The sequence below is a fragment of the Panthera uncia genome, chromosome D1 (assembly GCF_023721935.1).
Source record: "Panthera uncia isolate 11264 chromosome D1, Puncia_PCG_1.0, whole genome shotgun sequence".
NCBI classification, from domain to species: Eukaryota; Metazoa; Chordata; class Mammalia; order Carnivora; family Felidae; genus Panthera; species Panthera uncia.
In genome coordinates this window covers 81,313,111-81,329,018 of record NC_064808.1, presented here as the reverse complement: position 1 = coordinate 81,329,018, position 15,908 = coordinate 81,313,111, and the positions used below count along the sequence as shown (strand labels likewise).

The 15,908-nt window shown below is 45.4% G+C and overlaps 2 protein-coding genes across 4 annotated transcripts in view; one reads left to right on the top strand and one right to left on the bottom strand.

Moving 5' to 3' along the window:
- The window catches only part of VPS26B (VPS26 retromer complex component B), a 22,840-nt gene extending 12,301 nt beyond the window's left edge, over positions 1-10,539 (top strand). The window contains exons 3-7 of the mRNA XM_049620633.1: positions 2,384-2,548; positions 5,374-5,549; positions 7,177-7,319; positions 7,731-7,832; positions 8,938-10,539. Coding sequence (XP_049476590.1) covers positions 2,384-2,548; positions 5,374-5,549; positions 7,177-7,319; positions 7,731-7,832; positions 8,938-8,988 — 637 coding nt within the window. The 3' untranslated portion in view covers positions 8,989-10,539. The remainder of the gene's footprint in view (positions 1-2,383; positions 2,549-5,373; positions 5,550-7,176; positions 7,320-7,730; positions 7,833-8,937) is intronic.
- Positions 10,533-15,908, bottom strand: THYN1 (thymocyte nuclear protein 1). Of its 3 annotated transcripts, none has more exons than XM_049620635.1 (8): positions 15,837-15,908; positions 15,458-15,593; positions 13,547-13,728; positions 12,730-12,798; positions 12,330-12,464; positions 11,463-11,558; positions 11,059-11,209; positions 10,533-10,738 (listed from the first exon to the last, which is right to left on the bottom strand). In XM_049620635.1, the coding sequence occupies exons 2-8, from the start codon at positions 15,507-15,509 to the stop codon at positions 10,692-10,694; spliced, it is 732 nt and encodes a 243-aa protein (XP_049476592.1). In that variant the 5' UTR covers positions 15,510-15,593; positions 15,837-15,908; the 3' UTR covers positions 10,533-10,691. The 3 variants fall into 3 exon arrangements, with proteins under 3 accessions (XP_049476592.1, XP_049476599.1, XP_049476591.1); XM_049620642.1 differs by having other exon boundaries at positions 12,330-12,422; XM_049620634.1 differs by lacking the exon at positions 15,837-15,908 and having other exon boundaries at positions 10,533-10,736; positions 15,458-15,820.

Here is a 15,908-nt window from a genome sequence, read left to right as displayed (position 1 = left end):
TCAACCCACACTATTTGATGAATGGGTGGAGTGCAGAGACAAAATTGTTAGAAGGCTAGTATGAGGTCCTTCCTAAGCATCTTACCTTAGTAGACACAATGGGACCAGGCAGAAAATGAGGAATTTAATAGATATCAATAGAATTGACCAGTGAGTGGAGATGCAAACATATGGCTATCAGGAAGAAGAGATGATTTATATTTTAAATGATTCATCCAATTTTAAAGCCTGCAGCACTGGCAGAATGTGTGAAAGTTCACTAGACAGTTGGAAATGCAAGCCTGGCACTCAGGACAGAGAAATGCACTGTTGGGAGTCCTCTGCTCAGGGGTAAAAGCTGGTACATTTTTCAAGAAGGAGAGCTGAGGGAGAAGAGCCCAGGCAGGATCTATTGGGGCATTTGGTGGGGGGATAAGAGGGTGGGGCGGGGAGAGAAGCAGGGTAAAGCCCTCTTGTGGAACTATAGAAAGAGCATTTCAAGGAAGAGGAGGAAGTATTATACACTCCAGTGTAGAAACAAGCTAAAAGAAAAGATCGCTGGATTTAGAAACTAGGGGGCCATGTGTTACCTTCAGGAGGGCAGTTTCTGGTGGTGGAGACAGAAGCCAGGGGTGAGTAGTAGTGACTGGAAAGAAGCTGCAGTAGTTAGAACAGGACCCCTCAGTGACAGCTGTTCCAGAACGGTCAAGAGTGTAAGACCTGGAATGTTGGGGGATTGATGAGTTTGGGACTTTGTATAAACTCAAAGAAGGAGGACTTTATTGGAGAGAGATTCAATATGTTGAGAAAATTGGAAAACTTGAAGAGTGAAAATACCAGACAGTGGTTCTCTACCAAGGTTCCTGTATTAGAATCACCTGGGTGGTTTTAAAAAATGTTGATGCCTATGTCCCTCTGCAGAGCAGTTACATGTCAGCTCTGCCTGGGCATCAGGATTTTGGAAGCTGCTCCCCCACCAGGGTGATTATAATGTGCACCCAGAGTGAAAGTCATTCTGCCTGATGGAGGAGGAGAAAGGTCTTGAGAGACCCAGGTGCCGTTGGAAGGAGGAAAGAATGGGCAAAGATACAGATGCACATTTAAGCCCTAAGTCAGAAACAGCACAAAGCAGAGAAGGGAGACAATTAGAAATCTTGACTTGGAAGGCCTTCCTCTTAGTAGAGTAAAAGCTGTGAATCCCACAGAGAGGGGGAAAGGAGGCTTGAAAGCCTGAACAATTAGAAAAGGGTTAGGGACAAATAAGTCTTGGGGAATGTGGCAGAAGTTACTGAGATGAATAAAAGGATTGCCAAGCATCAGTCAGGGCCACACAGAGGAGAGTAGCCTAAATGTGCAGTCGATCTGGTTAGCAGCTTTCTCCAGGAACAGTTGACAGTGATGCAGATTATCTAAGTTTTATTTAGAAGAAGATATTAAAAGGGTATTCCTCCATTCACTGGGTATTAGCACAAAGTAAGTCCAGGGGACACGGCTGCACTAGGGTGGCTGACTGGAGAGGTCAGGCTTGGCTTACTAAGCCCTTCAGGGGCCGTGTCTCTCTGTTCTTCCCTACTTGTCTCCTACTGCAGCAACACCTCCCCAAGGATCCACAGTTCGGCCAGAGACTGTCTTTGTTCAGGACCTCTCCCACCTCTGCTGCTTTACTTTTAAGGTCTGCTCTGCCTGAGTGCCCTTTTCTCTCTCTCTAGCACTTGATTCCTCTATCTGATTTAGCACTTTCTCTGTGTTCTAATTTTTGTTTGTTGACCCACCCTCCCCTGTGGACCGTGAGCTTCCCATGAGACTATATCTTATTCATCCTGTGCCAAACAATAAACGTTTGCTGAATGAAGAGCTGACTTACTTTCTCCATTCCCTATTTCTCCCATTTAACTCGAGGGACTTGGAAAATGCTTATTGATTGAATATTGTTAAGTAAACAGGCATGCAAATAGAAGAGTGTAAGACAAATCCCTGTGCCTGAAGAGCCACGAGTTAGTTGAAGAAGTAAAACCCATACACAAATATACATGGTAGGCAGTAGTAAGGAGCATGAAAGGCATAGGATAACTTGCTCTAGGCATATAAAACAGAAACCATTTTTATTTAGGGCAGTGTTCTCAGCTCAGAGGATGGGCTTGAAAAGGGATTTGAGGGAAGGTCTTTGAACTCCCTGGAGCTACAATTACAAAATTTCATGTTATAAGTGCATGTTAATTTTTGTTTGTTTTGTTTGTTTGTTTGTTTTTCCGGGAGAAGGGTCCACTGAGGTAAATTCTCAAAGGAATACAAAATCCCAAAGGTGGACCACCGTAAGGGCTTTTCTCCAGTGGCCCTGTTTGGTGAGTAAATAAAGGCAGCATCTAGAAACCAGAAGTGTTCACAATACGTCTATCTCCTATAGGTATTTCCTTCGAGCCACCATCAGCCGCCGTCTCAATGATGTTGTCAAAGAGATGGACATTGTAGTTCATACACTCAGCACATATCCAGAGCTGAACTCTTCCATCAAGATGGAGGTTGGGATTGAGGACTGCCTGCACATTGAGTTTGAGTATAATAAATCCAAGTAAGTATCTGGGGCCTCATGGTTGTGAACTATTGAGGGAGGTTAATAAGATAGTACTTAATGAGAATGCAAGCTGGTGGAGTCCTGGCCTTGGCTGGCTTGAAGTGACATGTTCACTGACATGGTACCGTAAATATATGTGCCAGGCTGGTGAAAGGTAGATAGAGTAGGAAATCAAACTTCATTCTACTTAAACTAAACTGTTTGCAATTAAAAAGGTACATTTAAGTCAAATACCCCGCATTGTCTTTCAGAGTCAAGCTAGACAAACTTTAAGGTTGTTTTGGATCCAGGTACAGCTCTTGCCTTCTACTGATGACCACGAAGCATCTCAGAATACCATTCCTGTTATCATTTGTGTGTGTCTTTACAGATCAATGTGAAGAAACCAAACGCTGACCACAGTTTGTTGCTTCCTCCTGAGCTTAAATGAATTGTAGCAAAGAACACCTTTTTATAAAGGTCTTTAAATTTTAGCTGGCAACTTGGGAAGCCATGTCTATTTTAAACTGTGTTTGCTGTCTGAACATGAAACTATTTAAGCGCTTATAAATCACAAAACTTACTGACACTTCAAAAATGTACTACAGACATCTTTCTTTTCAGTATAATACATTCCTGAAAACGTTTGAAAATCAAACATGCAAAGTAAAAGTGTATTCTATTCAGAGAGAGCTAAAAAAAGAAATTAGAGTCTCTAACTAGGGTTCTCACTAGGGAGACCCTCACATCAGACCCACTGTTTTCAAGAGCAACAGGGTTGTCAGGGGGAGGCAGGGGGGTGTTGTGGAGCCAATTGGCTCTCCTGTGAAGGGAGAGGAACAGGGCTTTTTAAAAAACTAGCAACATACATGCTTCCTAGAACAGGGGTGAGGGAAAGGCATATTTTTTCCCCTGCCCTCTGGCCTGGAATGACTTGTGACCCAGAACGGGCCCTGCTTGGCTGGTCCCACCTATGGAATGGGGTGGGGTGAGCTGGGAGGGGGTGTTGATCTGGGCCAGGCAGGGACACGTAAGGAAACAGCCTTCTTCCCCTTTCTCCTCACAGTCTCAGGGCTCTTTGAGCCTTCTGGAAACGAGCCACCAAAAGTGCATGCCCACCAGTGCTCCAGCCACCTGGTAAAAGGGGTAGTTGGCAGGCAGTGCTACCTTGTGGAGCTCAAAATAGCTGTCAGTCAGCAGTATGTTCAGGACCAAGCATGGTATGTGAAAGGCACTTCAGAAAGTTTATTTCATAACATCAAGAACTGGGTGTTCAAACCTGTCCTGCCCTCTCAGCAGGCTGTGCTGTGCAAAAGCAGACAGTCTAATGGAGAGCCTAATCCCATTCTGCCATTAAGGATTGCCCTTGGGGTAAGATTAGCAGGTAACACTTTTATGCCTCAGGTTTCTCACCTGAAAACTGGAGTCCTGGATCAGGATAATGGGTTTCAAACACATACAGAAAGGATGAAGTGAAAGAAGAGCCAGGAACCAGGGTTCTATGCCCTCCAAAGGAGTGATACTTTTATGTTTTTCACATTTTAGTGCTTCCATGTAGGATTTCATTGAGAATAAAGGAATTTCCAGGGGCACCTGGGTAGCTCAGTTGGTTGAGAGTCCAGCTTCAGTTCAGGTCAGGATCTCAAGATTCATGGGTTCGAGCCCCATGTTGGGCTCTGTGCTGACAGCTCAGAGCCTGGAGCCTGCTTCAGATTCTGTGTCTCCCTCTCTCTCTTCCCCTCCCCCTCTCGTGCTCTATCTCTCTCTCTCTCAAAAATAAACATTAAAAAAGATTTAGAAGAAAAATGTTTAGTTTTTCAAAATTTGAAAACCCCTAGAATCTATGATCTCTCAGCATTCCTTCTAAAATGCTGGGAGTGGCCTACGTGCTGCTTTTGTAAGTGTTCTTAAGTTATCTACTGAGAGTGTCTGCAGTCTTCCCAGTTAGACTGTAAGCAGAAAGGCAGAATGAAATAGAGGGGAGAAGACAAGCCTAGAAATTAGGCACCTGGGCTTACACCCTGTGTCTGTCCCCTACTCAAATCTGGTGCAGGTTTGAACCAGGGGTTCAAGATAGGGGTTCTATCTTCTTTGAACTTTCTTTTCTTCACCTGTAATATAAGGAGGTTGAATTCTAAAGTCCCTGCCAATACTTACGTCCCATGATTCTGAGCTTCAGGTTTGAAGATTTTCCCCTCTGCCTGCATGTGTACACACAGACCACTGGTACTACAGACTGACTCAAAAGATTGAAAGGTCAGAAAGCATCGTGCAGCATGGCTGAATTCACAACAGCTCACAGAGCACACACCATGTCAACAGGGCCCAGAGAGAAGGTGCCCATGGAGCAGTACGCATGCCCTGGCCTGTCACATCCACAGCAGACGAAGCTGCTTGCTGCAGGCCACCAAGGCCCACTTCCCAAAAGACGTCTTGTGGAGTTCAGAGACAGAGAGCAAGACCTGATTCCTGTATTTGTGGGGCTGGACTCCCATACATCAGGACATTTGAGACAACACATACACAAATACACAAGGCATAAACAGAATTAAAGCACTGGGGAGATAGATCAGATGAGCATATAACATGCAGGAAAGATGTCCTGTGCTTACGTACGGAAGAATGGAAGGGATAGGGACTACTGTGATTCAAGTAAAGAGCATAGTGGGAAATCATTCTGCAGTGGCAGTTGTGGTGAAAATATGAGTGAGTGTGCACCATGACTCCCCATCTTTAGCCAGCCTGCATGGCGGCGCCCCTGTCCTAAAACCCAGAAGGCCTGGAAATGTGCACAGGTCAGCTGCTGTACACACATCTTGTTTTCTGTGCTTTCTCTTCCCCAGATACCACTTGAAAGATGTCATTGTAGGGAAGATCTACTTCCTGTTGGTGAGAATCAAAATCAAGCACATGGAGATAGATATCATCAAGCGGGAAACGACGGGCACAGGCCCCAATGTGTACCATGAAAACGACACGATAGCCAAGTATGAGATCATGGATGGGGCGCCCGTGAGAGGTGAGCATCCTCGCCCCCAAGCCCACAGCCACCTCCCCTGTTCTCCCAGGCCCAGCATGGAATTATGGAGGGGCCTGGGGTGGTTATACTGCTAAAGTAAGATTGCCTGTTCACCTATAATTTCTCATCTCTAATTGTTTACTGTGGATCCCAATAAAGAGGAAAAGAAGGGCTGGGTATGTGGAACTCCAAGCTCCTTCTCTACCTTCACCCAGAAGAGCTCCACCTTGGCCTTGTTTACACATTGAGCTTGTACTGGAGATTTCATCTTAAGAGTTACACGTCTTAAAAACAACAACAACAACAAAAGCTTGAAAAGTACTGGTTTAGCAGATAGTTTGCACATTTTACCTACTGACATTCTTTGCTACTAGGGAGCAAGATATTAATGCAGAATAATCACTTTTGTTCCTTAGTTCTAGCTCTTGTGAAATGACTCATTCTCTGAATTCATTCACCAAGTGCACATACTCCATCCAGCACTACCAGGTGCCACAGACCACACCGGGAACGGGACAGAAACAGTGAGCCTCCGCCCCACCCACCCCAGAGCTGACATTACATCTGGAGTGAATGGAGTTGCAAGCTTTGTTATTTGGGGAGTCTGTGATTATTTGGGAGTAGCAATCATTTATGTTCTTCTGGCCCTGCAGCCATTGATGATGAAGAATATATTTTTTCATTTAGAAGTGCTTGGTGATGCCAAGGTTTTATTCAGTTTATTCCTACATGTCTTCCATGTGGAAGGAGGGGACAATGACAGCTGATTCTTGGGCATCATCATTTTAGGTCCTTGCGGGGGGATAGGACTGAACTCTCCTGACTCTCTGCATGTTCCATTTTTTTCACCAGCTGTACAAGTAAACCCACTTGTCATTTCCCTTGAGAAATAAGACAAAACAGTAGATAATTAAAAGTGCATTTATATTTAGCTTAGACTACATTATAAGTTTGGCCTTTCTCAGTAGAATTACTGTCCTAATTTCATTTCTCTTAAATTAGGAAAGGCACAGTGTTAGAGCTGGAAGGGACCTAAAATATCATGTAGTCTGATTCCACAATTTTTCACATGAGAAAATTAGGGTCCAGAGAAAGCAATGGACTTACACAGAAGTCATACAACTGGTTAATGGAGAACTGGGACCAGAATGAGGATTTTCTCTTTTTCAGATCACTATACCACCCTGTTTATCCATCTTAGAGTGGGATGTGTTTTGCGGGGCATACACCATTTAGGTTGGAGGAAGGTGGCATTGAAATTGCTGACTGACATGATGAGTTAGCTGGGGCTTGGCAATTGGCCTGTTAAAACACAACAACTAGACACATTACATATAATCGAAAGATGCTTAGCAGTAGTATCCTGTGCTGTTCATACTCACTGGTCTCTATGTTGGAACAGTGAGAGAAGATGCAACAGGACCTGGAATCGAATTGCAGAGTCACGTTTTTGCTTCAGAAGATCACTGAGCCAGAGAATGCAACTTCCCAAAGGCTAGAAGCATTCCCTTGAGTGTGCCATGACACGCTCAGGTGGCGCCTCCCTTGCTGTGGGCAGAGAGTGACTTGGTGTAAGGTAGGGTGGGTCACTTTGCCCTTTGCTCTGACTTCTGCCTGGCCCTTCCAGGAGAGTCCATCCCGATCCGGCTCTTCCTGGCGGGCTACGAGCTCACCCCCACCATGCGGGACATCAACAAGAAGTTTTCCGTGCGCTATTACCTCAACCTGGTGCTGATAGACGAGGAGGAACGACGCTACTTCAAACAGCAGGTGAGGCCCAGGTACCTCCCTGAGACCCCTGGCTGCCCTAGAGCCAGCACAGGAAGGGTATCATCCCTGTGAAGATCAGGTTCCATTTCTGACGGATTAAGTGGAGTGGTATAGGGGAGAGAGACCCAGGTGCCACTTGTTGGTTCACTGAGAGGGAATCCCATGACAAGAATGAGGGTCCCTACTTGACACCTCAAGTTCGCTTTTGCAGGCCTAAGGCCAGTGACCACTCTGCCCTTCCTGCCCACACCAGAAGGAGCCCTGGGTGGTGTGGACAGTGGCTATCTTTGGTGAGAGAGGAGCAGAGGAGGTTTTGCTAAGATTCCTGGGAGAAAGTTAGAGCCTCTGGGAACCCCACCCTCATGCCTCCCTCTCAAGATAACATGTCACCTCCTTCTCCCAATTCTGCAGGAAGTGGTGTTGTGGCGGAAGGGTGACATTGTACGGAAGAGCATGTCCCATCAGGCAGCCATCGCCTCACAGCGCTTCGAAGGCACAACCTCCCTGGGTGAGGTGCGGACCCCCAGCCAGCTGTCTGACAACAACAGCAGGCAGTAGGCCCCCAGGGCCAAGAAGCTGCTGGGCTTCCACCCAGCACCCCCGTCTACCAAACACCAGCGGCTGGGGGAGGGGAGGACGGTGTGATGTTCAACTGACCCGTTACTTGCAACCTGAAAACAAATCATGTTTTGACTTAAATTCTTTTTTTCTGAAGAACCTAAGGGGCTTGGGTTGGGAGGCAGTCTCCTTGAGATTCTGTGGCTGATGTGAGAACAGGGAGAGGTAGCATCCTGGTAGCTGGTCTCTCTGGGGAAAAGAGCCTTTTGTTGAGGCCTTCCATGGGGGGCTGCCTCACATCTTGCAGGGGAGCAAAGAGCAGGCATCCTTGGATCCTGGGTCTCTGAGCTTCCTGATACAGGAAGCATGTCCTGAGCATGTCCCTGGGATTCTGAACTGCCAGCGGGGCCAGGGGGTAGTCCTATCTTATTCTCCCCTCTGCTGTGTCTGAGGTAGTGGCCAAAGAAGCTGGTCCTTCCCCATCCTAAATGGCAGCAGGGAGACTCAAGATCGGGAAGCTACCTCTTTGGGAGTCTTGGATGTGGTGCTTTGACGTTTCCACAAGCCACCTCCTTTCTGGCCTTTCTCTCACTGCTGGGACCCAAGCACCTCCCTTCTCCATCTTCTACGGACTCTTGTCAGTAACGTCCTGGAACAGAAGCTTGTGGAAGGGCCTTTGGCTGTTGTCCCCTCACCTGTGAGAAATTCTGGGCACAGAGACACCTGGGGTTAGTGTCATGCATGGATGGCAGCAGTGTTGGATATAAGAGGCCAAGACAGAAGTATGGTGACTATGTGTGGTTGCAGTCTGCCTGCACCCCATGACTGCACTCTCCAGCCCTGAGGGCTGGGTGGCTCTAGGATACTGCTGTGTGCCACAGCAAGCCCAAATAAGGGCATGTGTTTCCTCTAAGAGATCCCGGGAAGGCCTTGATCTCTTTGCTTCCCTAAGAATGGATCCTCATCACTCCTTGCTCTCCCTTCATTTAATTTGTGGGAAGTAGGGCTTGTAAGTTTTGTTCTTACTGTCACCCATGCCCCTTCATTCTCTGAGTTTCAGGAGGGAGAGGAGAGCCTCAGCAGAAGACTCTGCTACACAACTTCAGAATAATTCTGCTTGCCAAATTATGTCTTCACCTTCACCAGTTGGCTGACCAGACTTTAGGACCATTGATGTTTTTGTTTAAAAACATACAGAAACTCTTGTGGGTATTCTTGTTACATGAAAGGAAAGGGGACCTTCCCTCTGTTGCACTGTGCTCGGGCCTATTGGAGTAAAGGTGTTGACATCCTTTTCTGCCTCATCTGGAAATGACCTATTGGCCTTCCTTCCCTTCAGGCAGACCCCATTGGCCAATAAGTCCAATATCTGTGGGTCTGAGTTCTCTATAGGTTGGAAAGCAGGGGGTTTGGTTCCTTTGTCATCTTTTAGTGTGGAAAATGGGGACTCCTCTTTTCCTCAGAAATCAGTGTAGTCGTGGGCCTCTGACTGGGCAGGGCTCATGGGTCAGGACTGAGACTGGGGGGAGAAGACACTGGGATGACACTAGAGGTTGACTGGGGACAGCAGAACCACAGAAGGTAAGGTGGCTCCCCCCCATGCCGGACCCCGAGTTCAGGTGCGACGGACAATCTCATGGGAAGAGAATCACCCATCCAGCTGCCCCTGGATTATCAAGTTTGGAGTTTAAGGATATGGGGGAGGCAGATTGTGTGCTCCTTGCCTTTTCCAGATCATGAGATTAGGCTCTGGTGTGCCTCCCATAACAGCTGGTATTCTAACTAGAAAGTTCCTCTGCCTCCCGACTGATAACCCAAATTCATTTTCCAACTTTCATAACATCTTAAACTTTTTTTTCTGGGAGAACTAGAAGATAGAATTTGCTTTTATTCTCTCAGGAGCTGTGCACAAGCCAGGTCTTCTGTTTTCTCTCACTCTGCCCCCATTCTCTACTTCTCTATGCGACTGTGGAAGTGAGAGGAGGGACCGCCCCCTCCTTTAAAGGTCCCCATACCTGGGAGTGCATAGGTACTAAACCAAGCAGTGCAACTTGTAATTAAGCAGCTGCAGTGTTTACATGTTTCTTAATGTGTCGTCTTTTCAATGGCTGTATTTTAAAAAAAAAAGAAGAAGAAAAAAAAGAACACTTGTTTCAATTGTCTCTCTGATTAAAGGAAGCCCCTGTGGCTTGGAGGCATTGTGCCCATGGTCCACCAGGTTCTGTGGTTTCTTCTGTCTTATACTGTCTTATACTCACACAAAAGGGGAGACAGACACCCACCCTGATCCAACATGACACCTGCCCTCTCTGTGGCTGTGGCCCCTGGCGAACACTGATGTTTTATTCACACCCATTTCAGGTAAGCATATGCTGAGAAAGGAATCCCAGCTGTATTCTCACCTGGCAACCTGTGCTGATGTTGCTGGTGGTTTAAAGCCCTATGGGACCCAGATGACTTCAGGGGCATCTGAGGAAGGCTGGTGTAGAAAGACAAAAGTTCATTTCAGTAGGGGTAATAGAACCCTGCACCCTGGAATTTGCTACAGTAAAGGAAGATGGTAGAGGGTAACCCTGCACCTTACTGATGGGCAGAAGATCTGCAGTGCAGTAGTCTACCACACCCAGTGCTACTTTAAAAGAAAAGCTTCCCAACTTTGATATTAATGTTTTATTGAAAAAGGTACATGAAAATCACCTACGTACACAACCCCAGGTCAACATAACAAGAAAGCCTTCTCACACCTCTTTCTGTCTTACAAAAGCTTGAATTCTTTGGAACAATGTCTTGCCTATTCCAGCAACATGGTCCCAGTTAACTTGGTTCCTTTTCCTCCAGGCTCAAAATAAAATCGAACTCCTCTACCAAAAAAGGGGGAAAAGAAAGCAAAGAATTAGGAGGTGTGTCTCTTAAACAGGGAGGTTGTGTCAGACATTTCATATTGTTACTGAGGTAGGTTGTCATTCATTCAAAAACTATGGAATGTTTTACTATGTGCCAAGCACTGCTGGGCACATAGTAATGAGTAACTCCAGACCTATTTCCTCCTTCGTGGATATTATAGGTGAGTAGACAGGCTCAAAGAGGTTAAATACTGTGCCCAAGCTTAATCAGTAATAAATGTGAGTTCACATAGTCATTCTAGTATGTGAGTAATATAAAAGAAAAGGCCCACTCTTACCTTGGGTCAGGGGCTGAATTGAGAGTCTCTGGCGACTGAAGAGAGCCATATTTTTTAAGGGGCCTCCAGTGGCTTTGTGAGCTTGGTGATGGGTTTTGAGCTCAGCCAGGGTGATGAAACGCTTCATCATCCGAACAAATTGTACATCCACCTATGTGACAGAAAGTGTATGGGACAGAAAGACACGTGCAGGTAGATTCTGTCCACCGTGTGCTTTAGCTTCTTATGGGAGGTTCTTATAGGTAGGGCTGCCAGTGTTCTGTTCCTATTCCCAAAGTCAGGGTAACCTCATCTGAGTAAGAACTGGACTCTATACCTTGACCTAAAGACACCCCACACCTTCTTCCTCCCTCTCTTTGTCCATTCTTTTACTTTCATGAAATAGGAAAAATAGTAATCTTTACCATGGACCATTTGGGGTTGTCTTCCTTGCTGGATGGGTCATAATGGGGATTGTTTTTCTCAAACTGTGTGTGGTCTGGGTAAGCCTCCTTTACAATCTGAAAACAAAACCAAGTCTTCAATCATTTGCCTGGACAGTCAGCTCCATGGCCATTTTTTTAAAAAAATTTTTTAACGTTTATTTATTTTTGAGACAGAGCAGGAGTAGGGAGGGGCAGAGTGAGAGGGAGGCACAGAATCCGAAGCAGGCTCTAGGCTCTGACCTGTCAGCACAGAGCCCGATGTGGAGCTCAAACCCATGAACCAACCGTGAGATCATGACCTGAGCCAAAGTCGGATGCTTAACTGACTAAGCCACCCAAGCGCCCCTCCAGGGCCAATTTTTAATTCTAGTCTGACTTTCACTTCTGACCCTGCACATTCTAACCTCTTCAGCTGTGCCGTAGAGCCAATGAAGGCTCAGATATCTGGAAATAATATATAGGCAAGCATAGGAATCAATCTTATTTTGATAAAATCTTAAAAGTAATGTTCTAAAACCAAGTATTAAAGGTTATTATTGGTGCCACTGTCTTTCCACCTGCAGTTCATAATTTTATCCTAGTAACTTCTGATCTGGAAGAGCTATCATCAGGCCTGTTTTTGAGTGAAAGACCAAGGCACAGAAATGAGAAGTCTGTACCAGCGGGACCTGAAATGAAGGCCTTGTTATAGTCCTTGTCATACTGAAGAGGCCTGAGTGGTGACATCAGGGATGGGGAGGAGGGTACTTCTTTTTTGTTAACTGATTTAAGCTTTGTTCCTTTATATCTACATGAGTAAGTTTCCCTGAAGGGAGAGGGATTAAGACCAATGCCTATACAACTGACCTTCACAAGTCCTGCGATGCCTGGCTCTTTGCAGTTGCTATGGTAGAAGAAAGCTTCTTGCTCCAGCTTCATGGCTCGAAGGAAGTTCCGGGCCTGTCCCAGGGGAGAATAAACAACTACCTTCCTCCTCACCCACTGGAAAACACTAGCTGTTAGTGGAAATCAAGTCTGCTTTCCTTAGATGAGGTTTTCTTTTCTGCAGCTTGCCTTTACTGAAACACCCAGACTTGTATCCAGACCATTTGCAAACTGCATGCAGAGTAATTAAGGTATTTTTGAATACATTTTCTATTTTATTATCTGGGCCATTGGCCAAGAGATTTTGCTACTGAATAAGTCATGGAAGGAGGCAGGCATTTACCCAACGCCTGGGTCTCAGGCCCTGCTTTTACCCTCTTACCTGGTAGTTGCGAACACCATCCCAGCATGCTGTCTGCTTGGGCTGTGCTTTAAGATCCTCGATGCTGAACTAGGCAACAGGAAATGAACCCATTCATTAAACAATCTTGACGCCAACTGGAAATAATATGGAAGTAGATAGTTTCTTCCCCTACACTGAGGGTGCTACTTGCTATAGTGGGAGTATGTAGTTTACTGGGAAGTAGTTCCGCAAAGCCACTTCTGTTGGGCACATGTAAGTAAGCCTTGTATTAACTTGTTATCCTTGTTAATTAAGAAGATCAGTTGAATGGATAATCCAGATGATAATGTGTTTGTTATTTGTATTTTACTCATTAAGGTACTATATATTTCTTCTATAATATTTTTCTCCAAGCTATTATTAAAATTGGTTTATATTAATTCACTGAATAAATACTAGCTGTTGGCAGAGAAATATGTAGGATTATGGCAGGTGGCAAGAGTAAGGCAACATAAGATTGAAATGTTGCCCAGGTCAGGGTTTGGCAAACTATAGGTTTTAGGCCTGATTTTGTAAATGGTTTTATTAAAACACACCCACACCATTTATTTACATGTCGTCCATAGCCACTTTCTTGCAACAGCAGCAGAACTGCAACAGCAGTGAGAAGACCTGAAAACCTAAAATATTTATTATGTTGCTGGTAATAAACCTTGCTGATTTTATTCCTTATTTCCTTACTATCTTTCCCTTAACTCTACCCTTCGGAGAAGCTGGTGGACTCTGTGGTGTCCCATATTTATTTCTTATCTAAAAAAACAGCTTGAAGGGATTAAAGACAGGTACCTGGTCTCACCTTCACATCTACACCTTTCTCTAATCGGCTTTCTGCCTCTGACTTCATCAGCCAGTAACTACTTAGATACTTCCCACAGGTTTTGGAGGCTGAAGTCTTCTGAGGGCTGGAGTTAACCACTTGAGCCGATGCCCCCACTGGGTTCTTAGTCTTGGTACGTTTTCCTGCCGGTCCCTTATTGTCTGCAATAGAAACAAACAGCAGAAACTGGTCATGCTGGCTGAGAAGTAATGTTGCATTGTGGGGAAAGCACATGCTTTGGAGTCAGACCTGGATTCAAATCCTGGATCTGTCAATTACTAGCAGTAGCAACTGAATTGCTGAACTTCAGTTTATCTATAAAAATGGGACAGGAATGCCCATCTTCACAGGGTATCTTCTGGATTATCCATTCAGTGGGATAAGAATACCTTACATGGTTGTGGGTTAGGATTGACAGTCCTAGCAGAGTTCTGACTTGTGTTAAGTAATTTTCTTTCTTTACCTCACTCTCTTCTGTGCCCTTGCTGAGGCTATTTCTCTCCAATGAGGAAACCAAACACCTACTCCACAAACTTGTTTTAGAGATTAAGTACAATAGTGCTAACAATGGGTTTAGACAATGCCTGGCATTATAATAAATACTCAATAAATATAAGCTATTATTATAATTATCATCTCATAGTTCTTTTTTGCTTGCTCACTGTGCTTTGTGGCCTGCTTCCTTCCAGCTCCTTGAAGGTGCCAGAAGAAGCTGGATAAAACAGCTCATTCTGTACTTTGTAGACTTGGCAAAGATGACTTTATCCTAAGAGAATTAGAGAAAATGTTCCTGGAACATATTAGGCACTCAATAGCTTAATATGAGTTGTTAAATCCATACTCTATGACAGACCCTGAGCTCTATTTGTTACCCTAACAGTAACTCAGTTAATCTGTATAATGAGATATTCTGTTCATCTGCTAAATGTGTTCCAGATTACACACTTAGTAAACAATATAATCAGGAACTGTCCCCTGGTCTATCTGGATCCACCCTTAATGACTGTACCACACTGCCTCTGAATTTAGTCCCATCTCTCCTACATCAGCCCTCATTAAGTATCATTTATGGGTGTCTAATACTCAGAACCTCCCTAGCCTAGTTGATCAGGTGGTCCCTTTGGAGGTAAACACACTGCAAATACCATTATGTGTTGTTAACACAATGTATTGTAGTCAATCTGGAACTTCTGCCATTCCCAAAAGTACTTTAATTGCTTTGTTTCTGCACTTCATCTACTTAGAATGCCATTCATTCTTGTGAATATAAAAATGTCATTGCATTTTCTCTGCCTGAGGAAAGACTTCCCGTTCTTTAAGGCTAGATTCAATTCCACTTCCGTTTCTGGCAGTCCTTACTGCCCTCACACCCTTAGCCATCTAGTGTCCTAGACCTTTTCACTCATGTCTGTTTGCATTCTCCATGACAGCAGAACTAGGCTTTTTTTTTTTTTTTTTTTAATGTTTTATTTATTTTTGAGAGAGAGCGGGACCGGGAGCTGGGGAGGGACAGAGAGAGAGGGGAACAGAAGATCTGAAGCAGGCTCTGCGCTGACAGCAGCAAGCCCTATGTGGGGCTCAAGCTCACAAACTGTGAGATCATGACCTGAGCCACTGTCTGACGTTCAACGAACTGAGCCACCCAGCAGAACTGTATGTTATTGACCTTAGTACAAGCCACCCCTTATCTACTATTGCTTTAATGAACAAACAAGAAGCTCTGGGTATAAGCTTGGTGGGAAGAATAAAGAAGATGGAAGTCAATTAGGAATAACGTAACAGAAAATCCGCGAAAGGATTCTCCCGACAGACAGGGAGTTGAAAGTGAGCAGTACGAAACAGGTCCTAGGGAAACTAGGGCCGCCTTTTTGCAGCCTAGGTGCAGCTCACCTGGCCCAGCAGGCTCGGCAGACCCAGCCAGCCTCTTCCGGGGTCTCGGCATGGTGCCCCTGCGAGGGCTGAAGTGCAGAGGATTCTGGAATCAACCAAGAGTACAAGAGGCAACTCTGAATCTGCCCCCAGAAACCTGTGCAAAGCGAGATGCAGACAATGAGAGGAAGCGGAGTTTCAGTCCCGAGGGTCTTTTGCGGACCTGGACTTGGGCCCGTCAATCCTTCCCCCAGTTATCTATTCCATCTTGCATAACCTGCCGCTAACGTCTCCTCGGTTAGTAACCTGATCCTTCTCCCATTTATTCACCATTCTCCCGCTACACTGACCCAAACGCACAGCCTACACAACCCCAACCAACCACCCCAGGCTCCAGCACCTGGTCACAGCGTCCCAGCCCGGAGCATCAAGTAAGACCCGGCTCTGTTGCGCCGAGACCCCGGCATCTCTG

What these genes read in the sequence shown, in the direction of transcription:
- THYN1 (XM_049620634.1), bottom strand. Translation starts at nt 15,509, where the DNA reads ATGCCGAGACCCCGGAAGAGGCTGGCTGGGTCTGCCGAGCCTGCTGGG. An exon ending in AGAAAGGTGTAGATGTGAAG is followed by an intron (nt 12,799 to 13,546) that starts GTGAGACCAGGT and finishes CCTGTTGCCTAG; the next exon opens with TTCAGCATCGAGGATCTTAA. An exon ending in AATTCAGCCCCTGACCCAAG is followed by an intron (nt 10,737 to 11,058) that starts GTAAGAGTGGGC and finishes TTTTTGGTAGAG; the next exon opens with GAGTTCGATTTTATTTTGAG.